Genomic DNA, 25,008 nt, shown 5'->3' with positions numbered 1-25,008 from the left:
GAATGCAGAGAGCAACAGTAGGAGCAGAGCAATTTCTGTGATGCAGGAGCAGTGATGCTGCCCTTGAGGGAAAGGAAGGATGCAGGTGGAAAGAGGAGAAAGGAAATTGCCTCAGTTTATCAATTACTGATGCAATGAGCAGAGTAACAAAATGGGGAAGGTCTGGGGGTAAAGAAATAAAGTTCTTGATGTTGCTGAGCTCTGCTGCTCCTGCTGGGACCAAGGGGCAGCCCCGGTGGGTCATGCAGGGGTGCTGGGCTCCCAGCAAGAGCAAGGTGGGTGGTGAGGAGGGATGGCTGGAGAGATGCTCTCAAAGAGGGATCAAAGTGCAGCTCTCAGATAACTGGGGTGTTTCTCTGGCTCTTGGGGAGGGTGGACCTGTGAGGGTGGAACACCACCACCGCTGGGGAGGATGGATCAGTGACAGAGCCTTCTGTTTGTGCTTTCAGTCTGAGGATGAAAGGGCATTTCTGGACACAGGAGGGGCAGGAGGGATGTCACTGACACCTTCCCAAGGAAGACAGACACAGCACAAAACAACTGTTTCTCACATCCAAGAATTGTTGTACTCCACCATCTTATTGTACCAGTGGTTATTCCCAAAACGAGTGGAGAAATTTCTCTCCATGGCCCGGGGAGTGCTTGTCCTGGCTTGGCAGCAGAGATGGACAGCTGGGCACAGAGGTGTTTCCTTTCAATCCATCTCTGTGAAACTTGGAGGGCTGGGTCCTGACACTCCCAGGAACAGCTTGCCCAAGTGGCCACTCTCCAAATGAGAGGCAGCACAGAGGAGTGTTAAAGAGCACAGAATCACAGAATGGTTTGGGCTGGAAGGAACCTTACAGGTCATCCTGTTCCAACCCCCTGCCACAGGCAGGGACAGCTCCCACCACACCAATTTGATGAGAAATGGTAACAAAGCTGACAGGATCCTTGCAAAGTGGCTCCTTCATTTAAATAACTCTTTAACCAAAGTTTATTTCTGACGCAGCAGCAACGCTAAGAGGGACAGAACATCTCTTGGAGCTTCTTCTTCTCACTAAGAAATTCCAAACTCAAGAGAAAAGACCTGTAACTGAGACAAAGAGGATTTACTTCAGTTCTTTTTGTATCCATGTATGTTGCCGAGTCTTTTCTCAGTGAATTAAAATAGATCACTCAGCTCAGGATCTCTTTACAGTCTTCTGGAATTAGTTCCAATAGCAAGTGATGGAAATATCCCATTCAGGCAAAGGATTAGGAGAAGATACACACACTCAGTGTGAAAATTAGCAGCTCATGAGAACAAAATTATTATTTCCTCTCCACCCTGCCACCAAATCTGCAGCCAGCAGTGGGTTCCAGCAGCTGAAATTAAGGGCTGTTTCATGTTTTACGGGAGCTGAAGGGGTCACCCGGTCTGCCCAGCATCTGCTGGGGGTCAGAGCAGATGCTGAGAAGGCCTCAAGGTTCATGTTGGGGCTGGGATCCCAGCAGCAGATGGGTGCAGCCCTTGGGAAGGAGCTGAGCTCCAACCTCCCCTGCCAGAGCAACCCCAGCCCCACACACAGCTCATGCCAGAAGGAAACAGGGGGATCCTACAGGAATGGCTCTGTTGAACTTCTCTGCTGCTGTGAGGGCAAAACTGAGCACACTCCCTCATTCCTGTGCATTGGGTACTGCCAGGAATCTGCTCTCCACTGATGGGCTGAGCTGTGTGACAAACACTGCCTGAGGGTTCAGAGTTGTCACCCAGGGAAGTGGCACATTCAGGGCTGGGTCACTGGGACTCAGAGCTGGAAAATGCTTTCAAACTGCACTGAATAGAAATATAGATCAGTAGAAGAAATACTGTCACAGTAGGGATGGAAAATGACACCTGTGTCTTCATCCAGAACATCAATTTTTTATTCTTCACAGCTCATATTTTAATGGTTTTCTAAGGCATCACGTTTAATTCTAGTTGGTTAGTAACTTATGGCAATTCAGTTCATTGATTAGTAATGGCTATTGTATGTGTCCATCAAAAACTCTCCTCTCCAGAGATGTTTACACTCTTGTCTCCTTCACACGGGTAGAATCTTTCTTTCTTCTCACAGGTGCAAATTGGTTCCCACAGGAATAGACTGATATCCAAGCTGATTCTCACTGTTCAATTCCTTTCTCACAGAAGCTTATCATGCTGGCTGTTAGCTGTACCCAGCCACAGCAGCAAGGCCTGAGCCATGATTTTACAAGCCCTTTCTCTTGTCAGGTTTTACCCATGTATCACAAAATACATCACAAAATGACTTTTTGAACATCACTGTCAACAGACCCAGTCTCACAAATACTTTTATGGCATGTTTGCTTGAGAAAGAGACTGTGAAAGGCATTATTCTGTGAATATAGGTATATTTTTTCTGCGGGATGATACAGCACAGACCTGTCAATGCAGGGCCCAAGGCTGGAGCAACCCAGATTATCTTGAATATCAAAATGCACAATTGTGCATCTCCTGCAAAGGCAAAAAGATCACTTGACATTGTGTGACTGCAGCCTTGTTATCATTGTAACTTTATTATTTTTACTGCAAAGCTTTTCCCAGTGTTAGACCCACAATCATCTCTAAGTAAGAGGTTTATATTCCTCTTCCTGTAGATCAAACTTGGAACAAATAAAATTTTGTGAAATTCTGTTGACCTCCTGCTGCTGCTTCTGCATTTGGCCCCGGCCAAATCCCTGTGCGTCCTCTTGGACAAACAGTCCAAGTCCTTCCACCAAAATTACAAACTAAATTTGCAGCCCCCTTGTGTTTTATTATTCCATTACAGAGTGGAAACAGCATAAGAGTTATATAAGGAGTGACCCCAAAACATGAGAAACTCTCAACCTCTGCACAGAGCATCTCTGAACTTGCAAAAGGGCTCAGTTAGTTGGCTAACAGAAATATTTACCCAGCGAGAGGGAAAATACTCAGCCACAGATTTTTATCTAACAGTGTCTCTAGTGACAGCTTAACATGGAATTTGTACTCTAAGGGGTAATTTAACTTCAACAAGCTTTTCCTACAAAGAACACTGAAAATTGCGCTTTCTCTGGTCGATGCTTTCTTTGTTTCTGGTATAATGTTCTCTCAGCATATAGAAGATTACTCATATTTTGTTACTCATATTATTTACAGACATAGGTCTCAACACATACACAGGTATTGTGTGTACCACCGAGATGTTGGAAGGAAAAACTGCTGAGATTTCCACCTCTTCAAGAGAGAGAGGTTTGAACCAGTTCCCAGATGTCACATGACAGTTAAAATAGAATTATACTCATGTTTTTATTCAAATAACTACTCTAAAATTACAAAAGATAAGTACTACCTTTCAGCATGAATAAACTTGAATACATGCTAAAAATAATCCCACATTAACTCCTGAAGTCTCTACCTTCTGGAGGGTGTAAATGGATGGAGTTTGCTTTAGATGTTTTACATAACCATATGTCAAAAAATTCAATAGAACAAAAATTGCATATCTGAAAATTGAATCTGCAGCTATTTGAGAGGTGGTGTCACTTATTTTTTTAAACAGCAACTCAAATCTTTTATCTAAGATGAAGACTTTTGATGCAAATAAATTTTTTTACTCTGGTGGCATAAAAATTTTAGGGGATGGACAAAAAGGTCTGAAACAGTCTAGGGATTAAGGTACAATTCTCTCACCCTCACTTAGAAGTGTTAGTACTTAAGGATGTGAGTAGGCCTGATGAAATCAATGAACTCCACTGCAGAGAAAGGGACAACTCAAAATGAGGAGGGCAAGCAGTGTCTGAGCCCCTTCTAATAAATATCCTCCAGTGGCAGGCTGTGGTTTCAGCTATAAACCAGAATCTTCTCCTTTTTATAGTTTTGCATATCACAGCAGATTCTTACCTCAGCCAGCTGGTAGGAACAGCACAGGACATCATCATCTTTTGGCTCTGGAGGATCCTGAGGCTCCTGCAAGCTCAGAGAGGAGATATTTACTATATGTCACTTATTTTTTATAAAGTTCTCTCAACACAGTGTGTGGCACTGAGGGACAGCACAGCAGGGCTTCAGCAGCTGTCAGGGAGCTTCTTGAGAAGGGCAGGGCTGGGTGTGTGTGTTTCTCATAACTTAGAGGACAATTTCCAATCCTTGATTCAGGCATTGCTCTCACCAGTACATTTCGCCAGCAGAATGTCTGGAACTGTGAATAATAAAAGATGTATTCACTCAAGTACACAGATTACACAGATTACAAGATGCAGCACAAACAGCTTCCTGCTATATGCAAGGGCGAGTCCTGTAATCCAAGTGAAGCAATGCCATAAGGAAGCAAAATACAACACAAAATGAATTTGTAAGTGCTAAGCAAAGAGTTTGAGAACTACTGCAAATGTCAACTTCTGAGCATTTAAAAGGTGGAAGATTACGCCTTTATGAAACAGAATTCTTCAGGACTCATCATTTGGACTGTAGTGTCAAACACAGGATCTCTAAACACCTTGGCCCTCACTCTGCCACTTCTGTACACATCTTAATTACAAAGACACATGTTTTCAAAAATTATGGTACATATTATAATAGAACACTTCTACTTCCCAAGAGCAGTGGTATCCAAATTCCAAGCTGATAAATGTGCAGTGAGACTCCTTAATGTTACTCAAAGTTCCAGTGTCAGGGAGGAAATTACATACTGGAGCAGTTCCCAGAGAGAGTTTGTAAATTCATTTGGGGTCCCTAAACACTGTTCATTGTGAGCTGGTTTTCCAATATGTTACTAGCTCAACAACATTGATAATTTTGTGGAAAGAAACTCCCAGTAGAAATCCCAGGAGTGGATAGCCTTTCCAACACAGAATCTTAGCCTTTAGTGTCCAACTCAACATCCATATCTGGTAGGACAGACTGACTTAATTTTTCATTACTGAGATCTATTCAGCACATAACTGCACAGTTCTCCTTGCTCTGAGCTGGTTCTGCTCTGATGACTTCACCCCTGGAAGCAGAAATGCCTGCTGCCTCATTTGGCCATCAAACACCTCGCTCTGGGGGTGGGGGGCTTTGGGAAGGTCCAGGCTCACCCTTCTGTCTCCTGACACGCATCAGAAACCCTCCCTGCTCACTCTGCAGCACAGAAACCAGCACAGGCTTCCTCCACAGCCTGTGCCTGCAGTCATGCATTTGTAAATCGTTCTCAGCTGTGGATGTTTATGATTCAGACATTTCTTCTTCTATCAATAAACATCCTTCAAAGCCGAGCCTTTGCTCTGTAACCAACTTGAATTCAACAAGGAAATTTTAGGCTTTTTTTAAAGATCCAAACAATGTGAATATGCAGTTGAGAATCTTTATCTTTGCAATCAGTCATTTGCCATCATTTTCCTCTCTCTACTTTCAAGTTTTAGCAGAACTGTGTGATATTATGTCTTACATAATGCAGACTGGATAATTACCAAATGTCCCATATGTTGTAGGTCATTCCCACAGCTGTTAATGCTTAAAATCTTGCCTCCTGTTTCTCCATGAGCAGGCATCCTACCAAGTTTGATGAACACAATAGATTGGGAAAATCTATTTACCCAATATTTGGAATATTTACAAATTTGTATTTACAGTGTAAAAGAAAAAGGATTCCTATCCATTAATGGAAAAGGAAAAGGAAAAGGAAAAGGAAAAGGAAAAGGAAAAGGAAAAGGAAAAGGAAAAGGAAAGAGAGGAGAGGAGAGGAGAGGAGAGGAGAGGAGAGGAGAGGAGAGGAGAGGAGAGGAGAGGAGAGGAGAGGAGAGGAGAGGAGAGGAGAGGAGAGGAGAGGAGAGAAGAGAAGAGAAGAGAAGAGAAGAGAAGAGAAGAGAAGAGAAGAGAGAGAAGAGAAGAGAAGAGAAGAGAAAGAGAAAGAGAAGAGAAGAGAAGAGAAGAGAAGAGAAGAGAAGAGAAGAGAAGAGAAGAGAAGAGAAGAGAAGAGAGAAGAAAAGATGTTTTGAACTACCAGAGCCAAACATTTTAATTAGGCTGATGAATAAATCAGTCCAAAGAAGTATTAGAATCTTTCATGAGATGGCAAAATTTATTCAGCTGTGAATTTGAGGAGTGGATGCTGAGGGCAGCCTGGAATCTGGGCCAGAGACAGGAAATTATACCAACAGCAGCAGGAGAAGAGGGGTTATTTTATTTACATGAGATACGATAAGCAGCACGGCCCCTGGCACAGGATTCACAAGAAATCCACATTGCAGGACTGTCAGTGCCTGACACTTCAGATCCTGAGGTACAGAATTCCTGGGGCTCCCACAGCCTCATGTTTGGGGGCAGGTAATGAGAGCATTTTGTGAGCAAAGCCAGTCGTGGCTCAGCAGGAGAGGCACGCTGTCATGTCAAACTATGGAGATGCAGAACATCCAGGAAGGTTTATTTTTCTTTTTTCCTGCAGTTGTTTTGTTTAGCCAAGTATAATCTGTATTTTAAGGCAAACAAGATGGTGGTAACAAATGGGTTGCCTCGTTCTCTCACAGGGCTTTGTGAAAGGGGAAGGTGATTGTACTGCCTCACCAGAAAAGATGGTGATTTCAGAAAGCAAGCTCAATTGTCTGAACAATATTCTGCAAATGAGTGAAAAAAATTTGTATCAGAGAACAAAGGATGAGTCACACAGAAATTACTCAACAATAAGAAACAGCAAGTCAACTTTAGCGGATATCTTCCTGAAATTATGCTTCACTGCAATGCCATCCGTCATGAGAAACAAGACACACAGCAGTGAAATACCCTGTCATTCCATAAGTGGAAAATTTCAGGTGACAAAAACCAAAGCAAAACTCAGTCACACTGTATTTCAGATAGCTCATGCAGACTCTGCATGGTGAGCCCAGAAATCTCCCAGAGAAGTCTGAGGGGCAGTGATATTTTACCCACTACCCCAGCAGGAACAAGAGACTGATGACAGCAATGATTGAGGCTGGATTTTGACACTTGAGCATACATAGAGTAGGTGTAGAGAAGATTGCAGTTATGCACACAGATGGAAGAAGGAGATCACTGGAGAACAGAAGTGTGACAGCATTAAGACAGATAAAGTAATTTATTTCATAGAAAAAGATTACACAGTTGAGAATCGTGGGGTGCTTTCTTTTCCATCAGAGTGAAAAGGAAAGAATATCTGATTTTATTCCACATGATCCACAAGATGTGTCATGTGCTTCTGATGGAGTCAGAGACATTAAATGGTTTAGAGAGTGGGTGAACATTTGGATTTCTACCTGATTGACAATGTGCAAGTCAGGGAATTGGCCCAGCATCAATGAGTGTCTCATTAATTTTGGCATTAAATACTGTCAACACTGAGGGAAGAAAGTCATGTAACAGGTTCAGAATCAAGACATTGCCCTATATTTGAAGAATCAGCATTGAAATTAATATAATTTTACTAATTCCCTGTCCCAGCCTTTGCCCTGTGGAAGCTGGAACAGTTCTTATATTGAGGATTGGGGTTTTTTTAAACCAGTGTTTCTCAGTGTCCACTTAATATAGTGATCAAACTAAAAGAACCCCAAAACTCTGCTGGCAGTCACCCACTGGGAATTATCTTGATGTCAGCAAGAGCTTCCACCCAAATCTGGCACAGTATGGTCTTTCTGCTCAGAATTACAGGATTTTGTGTTGCTTTCCAGCAGTGACACCATGCACAGATCAGAAAATATTCTCCATTCAGGTGCTGATGCTTCTGTCTTCTGTCCCAGGCAAAGTGTGCAGCAGGAAAGGTTTGCACTTGCTGTGTTCTGGCATAGCTGAGGGCCAAATTCTCTCTTATAGACTACCCAGGAGTTCTACAGAAATTAAAACATGAAATCTGGAATTCTGCTTGAACAGGATGGAAGAAAATGAGTCTTTAAGGAGGAGAAGCAATTTGAGGTAGCTGAAAATAATTTCAGAAATTAATTGCCTTTGAAATAACTGGCAATGCTATCTAGGCACCAGGTAGGCAATTATTTATTTTATAAAAGTAAGAGTTCTAAGGGATGTTGAAATTGGAGAGCAGAATACTTGTATGAAATATATGGGGTTTCCTGCTAGTTTTCCATAATGTTATCTGTAAAACACATACAGGCAGTGCAAAGGCATCAGAGCCTTTCAAAGCCTTTTGTGTATTCTTCCTCTGCACATTAGAGAGGGAGATATTAAGAGCTGAGCAAATCATCAAAGGAAATGTATGTGCCTAAATTCTCTTTGTTTGAGTAGACTACATATTTTCTGAGGATCTGAGTCCAGAGACACCAGATGGTTGTTTTTCTCAGATATTTAGGCACCTACACATGCAAATAGGTGCCCAGCAGTATTTTCAAGCATGTCCAAACTCCTCGTTCTCTAAATAACCATTGAAAATATTGATGCAACATTTTCATCCTACGTTTGGTTTTTTTTTCTAAAATATCAAAGGAAAAAAATGTTTCTGTGGAAATTTTTAACTGAAGAGATGAGCACCCCCAGGCTACAGAGTGGGGACTACTCAGATCTGGGATATTTCTGCCAAATGCAACATTAGACAGTGGAAAGTGACGGTGGCAGCTCTAGGAACAGCCTGGCACTGGAGGAGTTAAAAGCTGCAGTTAAAGAGAGATTAAAAGCTGCAGCCAAATTTAGTTGTGTTGGAACCATGCAGTTAAACATCTCCAGCCCTCCCTACCATCCAGAATTCCCCAAAACTGAATGGGCACACAAAAATACACTTGGGAGGGGTGATTTGAAGAAGTTCAGATGACATTTACCCTACAAAAATTCAGCAAAAATTCCTGAACCCCAAAAAGAGAGGTAGGAAGCAGCTCAGATAGGAAGGAGAAGATGAGAAGCTTAAACGCTAAACAAAAATATCAAATTTACTCCCCCTTTTCTAGGAACATGGATCTTGTGTACCTGAACACTCCCTGATAACCGAAGAGCCTGTGCTGGGTTCTGCTGAAGAGGAATTGGGTGTTACTTCTGTTCTCAAGAAGAATAATTAATGTTTTGTCCTAGAAATATCTTTTTTGGATTCCCGACACTGCAGTAAATTAGTCTATAGCAGAATACAAAGGAAGATGGGCTTGGGGAACAATTAGGGAGTTTTAAAATCCAACAAAAAGTTACAGGGAAAAAAAATCTCTTTGCTATAATTGATAGTTTTGTCTCAAAGGAAATTAACAGAATTTTATGACTTTGATCTTCTAAAGAATGAGGTTCTTCACTTCATTAGTCATTTTGCTTCAGTTTCAGCATGGATGCCACAAGAGAGAAACCCCCAGCCTTTTAAAAGGGGGCAATCCTCCTACATTTGTCACAGCTGCCCTATGAAGTTCAGTTCAAGAGAGCAGTTAGAGATTTTGTGGCAGAAAATCCATTATAATTAATGAGCATTCATAATTAATGGCTGGCCTGATGTAGCCTTTGAGAAGGATCACAGCTTTTCTCCTTATGATCTTAATGCAACAATTTCACTTTATGATCACAACCTTTCTATCTACTTAAAAACTTAGCAATGGGTTAAATCACAGCAGGAGTTAGATAATTCCACTGTTAACCAAAGTTAAAAGCTCTTTGGTTTGCTGTTCTCAGAGACTGCACTAACTGTTCTGATTATGAAGCATGAATTTTAATAACAATACTGTTCTGTACTCCTCACCTGCATAGGTTTAGAACTAATTAAAATACATCAGGAATGTATCTGCTTCTATCTAGGCAAGGAACACGACTGAGTAACAAGATCTTCCATCACCTCAAAAGAACCATCTCTTGCTAACACTGATTTCCCCTGCAAAGTTAAAAACCAGATCAAGTTTTTACTTTACTAATGGGGGAAATTAGTTGCAAGTATTTCTGTTTGCTTTATATTTCATGCAGTTTTATGAGCACTGTTACAGGCGGGGAAAAAGAAAATGCCGTTTTTCTAACTGATAGCGGAGTTTGAGTTTCTCAAATTTATTTCCGTGAAACTATGGCAATGAAATTAAAACCAATTTTCTTTCTCCATGAAGGAGCAGCTATTCCGGAAGCAATTAGATTTTAGATTATTGAAATAACCCTTGTCACACATTGATAGATTTCATTTCCAGGTACATTCAGTAACCCAAGTTGCGGAGCAGATTTGCCGAGGGCATTTTCCAGCTTTGCTGGGGTGGCCACGGGGACCAGGGCAGCCGCTGCTCATGGCCCTGCCAGGAGATTTCTCCAAGGCTCCCCAAAGCTCATCTGCTCCAGCACTCCATCCCTGTGGCAGCGTGGGCAGCACCTTGCCTTGATTAGTGCTAATTGCAGCCCGAGGCAGGGAGAGCCAGGCACGGAGCTGTCACAGCTGGGAAGGGACACGGGGGACACAGAGCGCTCACAGGGGCGAGCTGCGCCACCCTGGGTGGGTTCCCTGCTGCAGGCAGTGACAGCTGGGCTTCCCACTCACACACATCTCCTTTTCCAGCCCTCCCTGGCAGCTGGGCTCTCTTCTCTTCTGCCTCTCCACAAAGGTCTCACCAGCATCCTCTCACAGGAACAAGGATGCAGGGTTTGTGCATCACCAGGAAAATTTCATCTGATTCGAGGCTGGTCTGCTCATGCAGGGACACTGCATTGTCACTTCTGTAATAAAATATAGCTGAAATAGAAGGTGCCGACAATATGGAAATAAGTAAAATTTTGTAATGTCAAATCCTTCTCTGGGATTCAGACTCCAACCCAGAACAAGGAATAAACAGACATAGAAACCTGATGTACAGGTCTAAGAGCGTTTTGTCTCCCTTTTTGGGTGAGCATCTTCAGTGAACAGCACAAATCTTTGAGATCAGCTCTTCTGTAGGAATGGAAATGATGAATTTACCCTTCCCTTGTACATCTGCAGGTGTTTTTAGAGAGCAGAAAAATAGGGAAGAGGTTGCTTTTCTCAATTAAGAATTTCATAAAAAGAAATTGAAACAAAGGTTTTGTTCTGCCATCCTACAGATAATTTACTTTAGTTTAGGGCACAAACAAGATTTCATCTGGAGGAAATCTGGTCTCTGCTGAGGACAGACCATCCCCTGTTTTCAGAGGGGTTCTGTGTGTTTTAGAGGAGGTTTCTATCATAGCATCAAAAAGACCCTGGAGTTAAAAGCAAGCAATGTGATTTCTTGAGTCAGAGTGTTCTGAATGACAGATTAGAAACCACAAAACTGTTTTTCTTTATCAGGAAGCACACAAGCAATTAAACTCCCCAATCCCTGGCCTGCTGAGGAACACTGTGTTCAATTTTCCTTTAATTTTTTCACAGTCGTAGATGGAAATACATCTTAAAGCAGTAGCCAGCCACACTGAGGGACTGCTACTCCAGTGGGATGATGGTGTAACTTTCCAGAGACTGTCAATAGCTTATTAAGATTTCAGCTTCATCACCCCCAGGGTTCAGCTCCATCTTCCACCCTGTTTTAGATGGTTCTTTAGTTTGTTGGGTTTTTTAAATTTTTCCACATCAGAGCACCTTGCCACCTTTACTGATTAATCCTCTGGATCCCTGCAGGGTAAGGAAGTATTACCAAGTCTGTTTTTCAAACTAAGGAGGAGTTTGCAAACTAAGATATTGCACAATAGAAATCTTGTTGCACAGCACATGACCAGGGACACCCAGGCTTGGCACGCATGCAGGAGGCAGGAACACCCATGGGCTGTAAAATAACTTCCCTCTGTGTGTCTAGGGGAATCACCAGGTTTAATATCTCACCTTATTACTTGCTGTTGACTCGTCTCAGAGCTGACAATGTCAACCTTAAAAAAAGCAGAGCAAAAATCAATACCCAGAGAAGAAAGGGGAGCCCCATGTCCCCAGGCTGTCACTGCTGCCTGACAGCCACAGCCAGAGCTGCCAGCTCTGACAGAGCCTGCCCAGGGCTCAGGAACAGAGCAGGAAACACTTCTGACACCAGGCAGGTGAGCTGGACCAGCAAGAAGCCATAAATAAAGCAGATTCTGGTAATAGAAGGACCCTGTGATGATCTGTGAAGCTTCACAAATAATCCTTGGCTCATCCCAAACACCTGACATCCCAAATGCTGGCAAAATTAATGTAGGGAGAAGGAGGGAGATGCCAGAGGATTTCTTCCTGAAGGTCAAGACTTTTCCAAGAGACAATGGGGACTCCTAGCCCCTCCTGGTCTGAATTCCCCGCAATGAAGTCAACACTACAGTTAAATGGGAAGTTTTGCAGCATCCCAGTGGAACAGGCAGGAGGAGGGTTGTACACACAGGTGGGATTTCTTTTGTGCAGCAGCCTGGAGAGAGACTCCCTTTAATCCTTTTGAGAAGAGACATGAATAGGAGACAGAGAAGCACAATTTTCCACAGCCTCCCCAAATCTCCTTTTGATCCCCAAAGGATCCATTCAGAATGGGACTGATCCTGCCTTTTATTCATCTTGCAAGTTGGTGAGGGACTGCTGACACCAGAAGCAAACCATATTCAGAACTGAAACCTTGTTGAAGTTGTATCCCTTCACCCTTTCTTTTCTTACTAAAATTCACCCCCCAATAACTGGGGTTAAACGCTGGCCACACAGACCCAGTGAACAGCACACAGCCCTGTTCCTGCACACTCCTGTGCTTGGATTTGCCTCCCTGCCCAGAGAGCACCAGGCTGGGCCAGGAACAGCCCCAGGGAGCATCCTGGTGCTGCAGGGCCAGCACTGCCATGGTCCTGAGCCAGCACAAGCAGCAGCACCACTGTGCTTACCTGAGCCCTGAGCTGGGGGAAGCTTTGCTGCTGCTGCTGCAGAGCCCAGCCCAACCCCACGGCCCCTTTGTTCCCAGTTCAGGTGAAAAACCACCACTGTTTGACTCAGGATCTGTTTGAGTGTAAAGGAGGCACCAAAGACAACCTTTCTCTGCAGTTAAACCTTTTGCTTTTTCTTCCAGAGCGCCTCCTGCTCGTGTTGTGCCTGTGTGGATGTATGGGAGCTGCATCCCCAGGAGTGTCACTGGATGCCCACTCACATCTCCTGGCTGGGTGAAACTCTGGCCAGTTGTCACACCAAGAAGGTGACTGCACAGAGAAATGACCATTTTTGTCAGGACCCAGGGAATCCATGCATGATCACACACAACCTCTCACCAAGGGTGAAGCTCTTCCCACTGCAGAACCCCCCAGAAGCCACATGGAGCTGCCCACCATGGGAAGGCAGGGCAGGGAGGCTGGGATGCTCCCACCGTTCATGAACAGCCAGAGTCACTCCCTACAGCCACTGGAGCAGAGGCAAAGCTCACTGGGATGGCAGGAGGTGTGTGGTGCCCATTGCCCATCCCATGGCTGGGTGAATCACAGCACTCCTCCCAGCCTGGAGAAGAGCAAAGGATCTGGGTGCAGCACTGACCAAAGAGACTCAAACTCCCTTTTATAATGGTTTGGGATGGAAGGACCATTAAGATCACCCAGTTCCACCCCACTGCCTCAGACTTCTCTGGAAACTTCCTAAATGCTCCTGCTTTAGCTGGTGCAAACGTGTCATGAGGAACCTAATGGTAGAAGTTAGTTTGAAATAACACACACAAGCCCTTCTGAAACAAAACATTTTCATGGCTTCTCTGCACTTGAGCCAATTTCTTCAGGCATCCTGCCCCATATTTAAGAGCCAAAGGCAAGATTCCCACATTAGATGTCTAGTGCTAAATTTTATGGCCCTGCATTTGAAAATACGTTCCTAAATATCTGAAACTCAGGCACCTGGAAATAAGTATTTGCCTTTGGAGCGAACAGAAAAGAAAATAATCCCTGTATGTTATTTTTATTTTCTTTCCTTTATATGGTTTTAAGCTGCTTTTATGCGGCACTGGAACGTTCCAGCCCGTGATTTGTGGCATTCTGGTCTGCTAATAGAAACATCCCCCTGCCTGCTGCTCACTGTGCAGAGCAGAAGGATCGTAATGCAGATTGTAAATGGTTGCATTAGGGAGAAAGATAATGTTTCTTTCCACTTTCATTTCCCTGGGTTGGTGTTTATCGTGGTAGGGGTTGCGTAAGCACATGACAGAGATCATGCATTATTTACCAGGCTGGGGCTGGGGAAAGGCTGCAGCCCTTCAGAGCGTGGATCCACGCCCAGCAATTCCCACCCCGGCAGGGTTTGGGCTGTGTGTGGTGGGAGCTGGGCCCTGAAGGATTGTTAAAGCAAACAGGATTGTCCTGCCAGCCCGGAGAGCAGCAGCGATGGGGCTGAGGGGCGCAGGCTCTGCTCTCCCTCTTCTCACCTCTGGGCATTTATGTCATTATTTATTTCACAAGACTAGACCAGAACTGCCACGGAGTCGCCACAACCATCAACCAGCTCCTGAACAAAACACCTGAACAAAACACCGAAACACACCTGAACAAAATTTCTTCATCATGAATGTATCTGAGGGCAGACAAACCCAGACATGGTAGGAAGGAGAAGCCTTTCCAGCCCCACATTGTCCCCATGATGCCACCAGGGCCAGAGATGCTGACCCAGTTTCCAAGCAGGACAGGAAGTTGCAACACTCTAAAGTTTATTATCATTAAATTCTAGCCAAAGTCAGAGGCTCTGTGTTTGTCCTTGCAGTGCTACTGCCAGTGCACATAAAAACTCACAAAATCAGCCACTAAATGCTGGCAGCCTTGGGAAAGAATTAAAAAAATCCCCAAAACCAAGAAACAAACCCAGTGAAACTACTAAATAAGGAATAAGTTAATGAGGAAAAATTAAAAGGAACTGAAGATTTTAAAAACTCTTCCAAATTAAGGAGAACAAAGAGAAAGGATCAGCTCTTATTTTTGCAATTAAGGTGTTATTTATGGCAATTTAGCTGTTTTAAGATTAAGCCTGGATACGGTGCCACAGAAAATACATCTGATTTACTCCCAAGGCTTCTCATCGGTTTGTGTATGAGCTCCAGCCAGGCAGCCAAAAAGCAAGAGGAGCTCAGACCTCCCTGTGTGCACACAAAGCTCCTGTAAAACACCCCAAGGATTGATCCCCACGCTGGGCAGCTGCACTGTGACCACTGGAAACAATCACAGCTCTGGCGCCAGAGCTGAGACATGGCACCCTCGGGGCAGGGATCTTCCAGGAATGAGAGAGAACACTGTGCAGGAGCAAAAGGGAAAATATAGAGACTCTGGTTCTGTGTCTGAGTGCAACCTGCAGTGAAGTAGGGTGGAAAGAGGATGCTCAGGGGGGCACCCTGTGTGTGCAGGGCAGGGATGCAGCCCCAGGAGGCGTTTGGGGGCATTTACCAGGGAGGGCAAACAGCATCTTTGTCCTGTCCCAGCAGTGAGGGAACCATCCCAGGGCTGTGCCATCCTCCCCCAGGGACACAGCCAGGGAGTGCAGGGAACCATCCCATCCCATCCCATCCCATCCCATCCCATCCCATCCCATCCCATCCCATCCCATCCCGTCCCAGGACTGTGCCATCCTCCCCAGGGACACACCCAGGGGAATGCTCCCCATGGGCTCAAGGGATGGAGGGATGTCACAGACATCTTTTATGAAAAATCCTTCCCTTAGGATTTTTCCTCCTGAGAATCCGAGAGGCCTCAGGAACAAAATGTAAACAATGATTAACTGCTGCTGTGGAATGCAACAGGTGCATCTGTGATTGGCCCATGTTGGATGTTTGTAATTAATGGCCAATCACAGTTAGTTGGCTTGGACAGAGTCCGAGCCACAAACCTTTGTTATTATTCCTTTTTTTTTCTATTCTTAGGTAGCCTTCTGATGAAATAATTTCTTGTATTCTTTTAGTATAATTTTAATATAAAATATATCATAAAATAATAAACCAAGCTTTCTGAAACATGGAGTCAGATCCTCATCTCTTCCCTCAGCCTGAGACCCCTGTGAACACCATCACAGAGGGATGGAGGTGAAAGATGCCCAGGAACCCCCTGGCAGAGCCCTTTCTCCTGCACCACACCTCTGTGCAGGGAGGAAACACACCAATGACCATGACATCCCTATGCAGCTTTTGTTGTATTTTCCTCCTGTTACAGAGTTGGAAACATCTGCAGAGAGCCTGTATGTTAAACACTGAGACTGTGCACACTATTTGTAGGATTCAGCCCCAGATGCCTTCTTGATTTTCTTACATATTAATGAAAACAATAAAGGAAATAAATAAAAAAGGACATAAAGCTTTGTTAAACTCAAAAGCAGTTCAGAGAGGAGAGAGCTGAAGATGGGATGGTGCTGGGAAGGCATTCAGCCTTGCCGTGCTGCTGCTCACAGAGTCCCCTCTTTGAAGGAGGCATGAAAGGAGACATTTCAGCATGAGACTTCAAACTCTGTGCCTCTGTTGATTTTTCCAGCCCCCACGGCTGCCTGCCTGGGCATCCTGTTCTTTGAACCTGCAGAGTAAATAGGTGTAATTCCTGTGGCTCTGTGGGCAGGAGCTGTGCTCCCAGGAGGAGCTCTGGGGGCAGGCAGGAAAAGGCCCTGCTGCCATCCTGAGAGCACTCAGAGCACTGGCGCTGAAAAACGGGAGGAAGAGAAAGAGAGAGAGGAACAAAAGTCGGGAAAACCTGCCATAGAGAAAGAACTCCTTGTGGATGGCAGGGTCCCCAGGACTCGTGAGTAAACACACAGGGAATGGCTCTTCTGAGGATGGGCGCAGGAGGATGTGAACAGCAATGTGACAGGGATGTGCCAGCTTTCTGCCACCCAGCAGAGCTGCTGGTGGCACAAGGGGTTTAACTGGAGCACCTGGAGCCTGGCAGGACATGAGGAACACACTGACCAGGGCCTCAGAGGGTGTTGATTTTATTTTACTTTATTCAAATCTAACTGACCAGAAGATTTCTCTTGTCTTCATTCGCCCTCTCCCAGCAGAAACATTTATTATGCTAAGTGAAATGTTTAACCACCGGCACTGTTGGCCACAATAGCTCATCATAAGCAGCTTTAGCATTTGCTGGGATCAGCACCCTGGGGCTGGAGGTGGTGTTTTCCTCTGCCCAGCTACTCTTCCTCTCCCCTGCCCATTTTTCAAGTTCCAATGCGTTAAAATAAAAGTATTAACGGCGCTTATCTGATGTATGGGAGATTGTGAGAGCAAGCTGGCAAGCAGCCAGGAGCTAATAGCAGCATAAAGCAATTTGCTGGAAAAAAAGAATTAACATGCTAATTGTCAGGCTGGAGAGGGTGCTGGGGATCACAGAGGAGTAAAAAAAAAAAAAAAAAAAAAAAGGAAGGGACATTGATTACTCCAGATTTAAACAATAAAGGGATGAAGAAGAAAGAAAGGTTTTGAGGCAATTTTCTTCTTTTTTGTCCCGTTCTCTGCTACCCTCCCCCAGCTCAAAACCTCCAGCCAGAGCCTCAGGCACTCACGGGAATTTATCCGAAGATCTCTTCCTTTTTAGCATCGTGTCAGTGCCAGCTGCACCGCGGGCTGCGGAGCGGTCGGCAGCACCACCCAGCCCTGCCCTGTGCCCTGTGCCCTGTGCCCTGCCCACGGAGCGAGGGGCAAAGCCGGGGTCCGACAGAGCCGGGTCCGACAGAGCCGGGTCCGACAGAGCCGGGTCTAACAGAGCCGGGTCCGACAGAGCCGGGTCCGACAGAGCCGCACTGCCCCAGCCCGAGCCTCGGCTGAGCCCAGCGCCGGGGGAGGCTGCCAAGGAACTGACCCATCCCCAGGGAAGCTTTTTTGGGGTTTCTTTCTCGACCAACGGGACATCGCTCTTTTAAATGTTTTTGTTTTTTTTTTTTTTTTAATTTATTTCTCTTCATAGCAATGAAAGGAGTGCCTGGAAAGCTCAAGCAGAAAGCTCAGCCTCTTCACGCTGGCTCCAGAGAGCGCCAGCGTTAACCGGGATTAAGAAACTCAACTAATGCTTCCCAGCGCCGGGATTGCAGCAGCGCGGAGCCTCCCGAGGCAGAGAACCGCGACGGCAAATCCGGCCGGATCTCCGGGCAGGCAGATGCCGCTTAACCCCGGATTTATGTGCATCCCACCTCTGCAGAGCCGCTGGAAAACCACCGTGCCTCCCCTGGGCGGACAGTGAGCGCTGCCAGCCCAGCCGGGGCTGCTCCGTGCCCGCCGCCAGCCGGGCGAAGAGGCTCCCTGGCTCTGTGTCCCCCAGTCCATGCCGGAGCGGGGGCACCGGGCTCGCAGCGCTCTCCCAGCTCATCCCTGCTCCGTGCCCGCTGCTGAAGAGGCTCCCTGGCTCTCTGTCCCCCAGTCCATGCCGGAGCGGTGGCACCGGGCTCTCAGCGCTCTCCCAGCACATCCCTGCTCCGTGCCTGCTGCTGAAGAGGCTCCCTGGCTCTGTGTCCCCTAATCCATGCCGGAGCGGGGGCACCGGGCTCGCAGCATGCTCAGCACATCCCTGCTCCGTGCCCGGGGTTGAAGAGGCTCTGTGTGCCCCAGCCCATGCTGCAGGAGCGTTGGCACCGGGCTCTCAGTGCTCTCCCAGCTCATCCCTGCTCCGTGCCCGCTGCTGAAGAGGCTCTGTGTCCCCTAATCCATGCCGGAGCGGTGGCACCGGGCTCTCTGCGCTCTCCCAGCTCATCCCTGCTCCGTGCCTGCTGCTGAAGAGGCTCTGTGTCCCCCAATCCATGCCGGAGCGGTGGCACCGGGCTCGCAGCGCCTTCCCCGCACATCCCGGCTGACCGGCAGATGAGCCAGCGCATTTCCCCAAACGAGGAGTGCTGGGGGAACCAGGGCCAGGACACGAGGTACCTGTATCATTTTTGATTAATACTTGTGGGTAAATGCTGTAAATATGAGGCAAGAAGATTTAAAGGAAAGTCACTGAGCCGTGCAAGTGAATTAATTTGTTTCAGACAACATGCGGCTGGGTTGCATCCTTTTACAAGCAGGAACATTGTTTCTTTCCTATGCCAAAGACTGACTGCGTTTGCCCTCCTGTTTTACTTCTGCTGTGGAAGAAATTTAAGCAAGAACATGTATAGTGAATTGCTCAATTCCACCAGTTCCACTGAAGCTCACCTAATGATTCAGACCAACACGCCCTACCTGAGCAGCACCCCGAGACCCGTGAGCTCCTCTGCTCTTTACATGTCGACAGCCAGGGTGTTAAAAGAAGGGGAAATAAATAAGCCAGACCTGGTGACTTACATCATTCTATTTTTCTTTCTGTTCTTGACTGTGACATTCATTGTGTTCTTCATAAACTGCCAGCTGAAAAACTCTTTTTTTGCTACTCTTCCTTACGACAGATCGCTCAGGGAGGCGAGGAACCCGTGGAGGACACAAGCTGTCTGACACCTCTCGTGCCAGCAGGAGCAGGCACCACAAACCCTGTGCAGCGAGGAGTTGGTGCCATGTGCCAGTGCAAGGATGGGAGCCCCTTTAGAGTAGTGGGCAGGAGGAGATTGCTCAAAATTCTGCTGTATGCCAAACTGAGTAGCTGTAAATAAAAAGCTCTGTTATGAACTGAAGAGAATGCTTTAGCAAATTGATACAGTTTTTGCAAAATATCGCCCCGTGATTCCAGATTAAGCTCTGTGTGTATGCAAATGTCATCATCCACCCATTCAGTGTCCATACAAGGATAATTGTATTAACAACAATCTCTGATTTGGGCATCTGGTGGAGCTTGTTCCCCCATGTTTAGGAAACCAAGCATCAAATGTAAAAAACCAGTGTACTTACCTAACAGCTCCACAGAGATGAGTTTACTTTCCAGATCCATTTCTCCCAACTGCATGGTGATGCTGTGGGAGGCCTGCCAGGCAGGAGGAGAAAATGAAAAATGTTTATTTAGATTTTTGATTGTCATTCTGTTAAGGGTGTTTTTTGATGTTTGAATGCATCATCGATCAAGTCTTAAGTTACTACTTATGTGAAACACTTACTACCTAATGAATTTATTTTCATCTTTCATAAGCTGCAAAGGAAATTATTTGCCACAGCATGAAACCAAAATAATCAGGCTGGGGAGAAGTAGGGAAAGAAAATTAATATATTTAATATTATGCAAACTAATGAGAAGTGTGAGCAGAGTGCTCCAAGTTTGATACACAAAGTGGGTAAGTTCTGAAAGCCATAAAACACAGCTTTATAGGAATAGTAGCTTTACTTTACCACTCCTTGCTCTTCCTCTAAACCTAACCCAATTAGAACTATAAATGATCAATATGACAACAGCTTGATTCAACACTGGTCACTGGCAGGCCCTACCATTTCAAATTACTATCTGATTTTGTTCTAAAATCAGAACAAAAAAGCTCCTGCTTAACCCTGGTAGGTGACAAGCTATTTTGTAGATGCTGATTTCTTGAAAACTTAATTACAGCACAATTCCAGATGAAGCTGCATGTATGCGGGAAGAGTGTCCATAACTCCCACAAACAGCAGGCAAAGGGCTTGGGTTTGGGGGTTTTTTGGTTTTGTTTTTTGTTTTTTTTTAATCAAATGGCTCAACATACAGGAGAATTGCAGCTATCCAGAAGCACCTGGATACAGTGTGTTTCTGGATAGCTAAATCCTAAATCCTATTTAACTACAAAATAGTCCTAAATCCTGTTTTAGCTGCAGTTTTGGGTATTGGATCATCTGAAATGGGTTCAAAGTGGTGTCAGATGCTGCTCCTAACCCTGTTCTTGACCTGCAGAGTACTGCAGAGGAGCTGTGTGTATATATGTGTAGATAACTTATTTCATCCAAAGGAGGTAATTTTACAATGCAATTACACACACATACAGGCTTGCACTCAAGAACACAGACAAAAAGTGTATATATGGAAGTCTGTTTGCAAGCTTCTTCTTTTATAACCCCAAAATTGCACAGCTGATAACACTTCCATGTCATTGTCTTTGTTACCATGTTTTATTTTGCTCCAATAAGCTAAACTACTACATAACAGATTTCAATATTTTATTCCTTGATATGTGGCCAATAGTTCCTATGAACCAAATTTAACTGCTGTAATTCCAATTAATGCAGAAAGCAACAATAAATGCAAGTGTATTTCTCTCAGCCCTTTTTGAATAAATCAAGTTTTATCAAATCAGGCATTTCTTATTTATTTTTAAGTAATGACAGCTTGTTTTCAGCTACCAGCCATAATGAGTTTGGTCTAAGAATTTCTGCTGGCAAAAGCCTCAGAACCTGACAGAGCACATGTTGCTTTGCACTCTTTATTTAAACATTCAAGAATAGCTCCAGAATAATCCTGTTTTTCTCCACAGCCTGGTTAGAGTAATACTACAGAAGAACCTGTCATGCTGAGAGCGTTAACTGATTTTCTGGGAATGCTTTTATCCATGCCCTGTGTTGCTCTCATCAATATCCAGGATCATTTCTATTGCAGAAGAAAGCTTCATTAATGATATTCAGAGTCATAGAATCCCAGAACAGCTTGGGTTGGAAAGGACCTTAAAGATCATCCTTAAAGATCACCCCCTCTGCATGAGCAGGGTCATTTTCCAATGCCAGGTTGCTCCAAGCCCCTTCCAGTCTGGCTTTGAGCATTTCCAGGGATGGGGCACCACCATAATTTTAGCCAATGTATGAAACATATGTGTAGAAAACTTCGTGTGTTTTACCAGGCTCAGAATTCAAGCTGGCCAAAAAATCCACTTTCCAACCACAAGCACACCAGGGAGGGACTGACTGGCATTGTTCACTTGCTGGAACTGTTTTATTGGATGCATGACACATGTGGGATCCTACATGGATCCTCCATCCCTTTCCCTCACTCTGCCAGTCACTGCCCCTGACACAAACACACCGTTCCCTGTGTCTTTGACCAAATCTCATTTTCTCAATGTGCCTTTTTAGAGCCTCTAACACACCCTTCAGCAGCCTCCCCCTCCTGATGGCTTTTCCTCAAGGCAGATTGGAGGTCAATACACTGAAACACGAAATATGAGTGAAACACCAGGAATCTGGGCCACGAGGCTGTGAGAAGCAGAGTGGTCCCCATTCAGAGAAACTCTTACTATTATAGGCTTTGCTTTCAAAAGATGAGCAGCCTCTGTAACACTTCGAGGAGCATTCATACACTTCACATGCACAGCTAAGTGCTCTGCTGAATCAGGACCTGAGAGTTAAAGATGGTTCTAACCCTCCCTCTGGGCCAGGGAAACAACTCATCACTTTGAAGATGCCTTGAAGCTGATTCCACCCTTTCAATGGATCATTATTATTGTGATATTTCATTCTGTTGTGATATTTCATTCTGTTTGAATGCACAGGCAGTGCCATGGGGAGTTTGCCACAGCCCTGTACTGAGTAACCGGGGAGGAACCAGCAGCTCTGAGCTCCTCTGGGGGAGCATTCCAAACTGGGAGCTCACCCATCCCATTGCTCTACCTGAACACTGGGTTTGGTGACATTTGGGGCTCCAGCTGGACCCATCTTTCTTCTCACATTTCGTGCTGCAGGTGGGCTTCCCCACGAGCATTGGTCCTCCTGCACTTCCCTCTCCCCTTAAAAAATCAGGAGCTGAGGGTTTTCTGTACCCCATGCCACATGGCCATGACAGTTTCTGCTGGAAAGAGCTCACCTGTAGGACTCACATGTCAGGGAAACTGCACAGCAAGACAAAAGGCAAAGAATAAAACCTAAGAGCTAAATATTCCATGTTGTCTGGTGTGTCAGCCTGGTAACCAAGCCAGTGCTGCCCAGCAAGGCTGTGTGGCATGATCACACTCTCCAAACTGTATTAAACCACTGGAGCCACTGCAATTTGTAACTCACTTGCTGTAAGATTTTTCTAGCAGGTTCAAGCCTTGATTTCCTGGTGACAAGCAGCTGCCCCACTCCCACAGAGCAGAGTGTGGCCAGAGCTGACCCCAACAGATCAAAAGGTTCAGTTCAGCTCTGCCAAGGCACTTTCCCCACTGAACACTGCTCTGCCCATGCTCCTTGCTCTCCTACACATTTTGAGAGCCAGGAGCTTTACTTACCTGATATTTGAAACATTTAAAACAATGGAAGATACATCAGACTGAGATGGTGGAAGGAAAACCTGGATTATGCTCACAGCATGTTTGTGTTTAGGAGGTTCTCTCTTCCAGAAACTGCATGTATAAGTAGAGAAGTTTGCTCTAAATCCATTAATCCATACAGAAAGTCTCCAGGGCAACAAGGTACACAGTCACATCTTTTCAAGGTTTTTTTTTTTTCCTCTTCTTGCCCTCCTGGTATCATCAAAATCTTCCCTGCAGGGCTGAGCATCTGCATAGAGCACCACTGTTGAATTCTATTAATGGACACAGCCTGGTCACTCCTCAATTTGCACTTTTAAGTTCAATATACTGCATTTACCTCAATTTCTTAGAGGAAACTTAAGAGTTGCTTCTATTAATTTTTTTTAGTGACACTGCTCACCAGAGATCTGAAATCTCAGAAAAAATAGTCTCCATTTGGTTCTTACAGAACAGAGCCCATTCTGTTTTGTGTCTGAAGTCAGTCACACACACAGCTTTGAGCTGTCTCCAGCGGCTCCTGAGTTTGCCATCAGCAGTTTCTCTAAGAGACTTCAGAAAATCAGGATTTACAGGAGTGACTGGGTTACACAGCACTTATAATTTAGTCCTGGAAATAAATTCTATTATTGCAAACCACAAAGTTATTTCTCAAAAAGAGAATGGGATAAAATATAAACAACAAAATAAAACTGACCTTAGAACAGAAAAGCTGCTAATTTAAAAGGTGTGGGGTTTTTCTTCCAACACCTTATGGAAAAAAGGAGCCCTGCAAGAAGCTGGAACATAGAATGGCTGGAGACGACCCAACAGCTTCTATCCCCCAGAAAGTCATCCTTCAACCCCCTCACCTCACACCTCAATGAAAAAAATTCGGTTTTACAGAATTTGTCTTTGGGAGGGGAAATGTTATATTTAAGTACTCTTAATTCTGAACACAAGTTGGAAGCTTAATTTCAAGACCTAAATCTGAAAAAAGAATTGATTTCACATTAATCTCCTGGTGTGTATAAATCCCACTTGTCTTTATGAGACTTTTACCTTGCCCCTGCTGTCCCACATCACCTGTAGCAGGAACATTTCCGTGCCATGGTCCCTCTGTATGCAATCCCCACTTGAAGTGCAGCAGCTCAGTCTCTGCTAACTCAGAGCATCCCTTTGGATGCTGGAAGGTTCCAAAGTCCAAGGTCTGAGGCAGGGGCATGCAGGAGGCGACAGTGACAGAGCTGCCCGTGACACCTGGGATGTGCTGCCCAGTCCTGCTGCTCCTCCCTGCAGCAGAGCAGGGGCAAATCAAACAGCACCAGAGAATTCAGCAATTAAATATGAAGCTGACTGAGCTGGCAGAGAGCTGCTCTGTACTCCAGGACAAGAAAGATCGCTCCTGTCACAGGGTAAAGGACACCCAGTGTTTAATTACTTTAATTTGCTTTTCACATAGTGAACAGAGGCAGCCTCTGACTTATTTAACACATGTAGGCTGGAGAGGGGGTGGAAGAGGGCTGTTTTCACCCAAAACTTTTTTTCCATCTGTAAAAATCTCATGAATAAAGGATTTCAGAGGTTGCTTTGGCTACCTACTCCCAGAGTTGTTACTGCACCTCCAAATTCCCCAGAAAGACCAGTAAGATTAAAAAAAAAAAAAAAAAAACAAAACCTTCTTCATTTCTACATTATTAAAATTTTAATAAACTAAGTATTTTGTTTGCTTGCTTTTTACTTAAAAGACTATTCATAAAAATCCACATAAAACTTCTGGAAAGCCAATAAGCCACTGAAACTTCATCTGAGATCCTGCTCAAAAATTAGCCTGTATTATCTGTGTAATACTAACACAGTAAATCTTCTGGGGATTTTCATGGCAATCATTGTCTTGGAAGCAAACCCATGAAAATAGTACAGTATCAAGAGTTTAATTAAAAAAATACATTTTTACCTGAGTGACTGGATTCTCATTCAGAGGAAAAAACCTCTTATTACTGGGAAAATGTCAGAATTTCAGAGCATTAGTGCAGGTGACAGTCTGCTGGTAAAATTAAATCCCAAAGCAGGAAGCCCAGACAAGATAAAGTTGTATCAACATTTTCATTTCAGTTTTATACTAAAGAAATCACTTGTCATTGTGGCATTGGGA

The 25,008-nt window shown here is 44.8% G+C and overlaps 1 protein-coding gene and 1 long non-coding RNA gene across 2 annotated transcripts; one reads left to right on the top strand and one right to left on the bottom strand.

Moving 5' to 3' along the window:
• Window positions 1-1,894: 1,894 nt before the first annotated feature.
• On the bottom strand, window positions 1,895-17,388 carry LOC134424726 (uncharacterized). The gene is made up of 4 exons (XR_010029481.1): window positions 17,307-17,388; window positions 11,691-11,734; window positions 3,887-3,952; window positions 1,895-2,476 (listed from the first exon to the last, which is right to left on the bottom strand). It is a non-coding gene; the product is annotated as an uncharacterized LOC134424726 (long non-coding RNA).
• SMIM32 (small integral membrane protein 32) lies at window positions 16,359-20,950 on the top strand. Its single transcript, XM_063168718.1, has 2 exons — window positions 16,359-16,546; window positions 17,708-20,950. Exon 2 carries the CDS (start codon window positions 18,883-18,885, stop codon window positions 19,201-19,203), a length of 321 nt encoding a protein of 106 aa, XP_063024788.1. The 5' UTR covers window positions 16,359-16,546; window positions 17,708-18,882; the 3' UTR covers window positions 19,204-20,950.
• The last annotated feature ends 4,058 nt before the right edge of the window (window positions 20,951-25,008 follow it).

The sequence above is a fragment of the Melospiza melodia genome, chromosome 14, assembly GCF_035770615.1.
Source record: "Melospiza melodia melodia isolate bMelMel2 chromosome 14, bMelMel2.pri, whole genome shotgun sequence".
In the NCBI taxonomy this organism is placed as follows: Eukaryota; Metazoa; Chordata; class Aves; order Passeriformes; family Passerellidae; genus Melospiza; species Melospiza melodia.
This window is presented reverse-complemented; position numbering and strand designations above follow the sequence as displayed.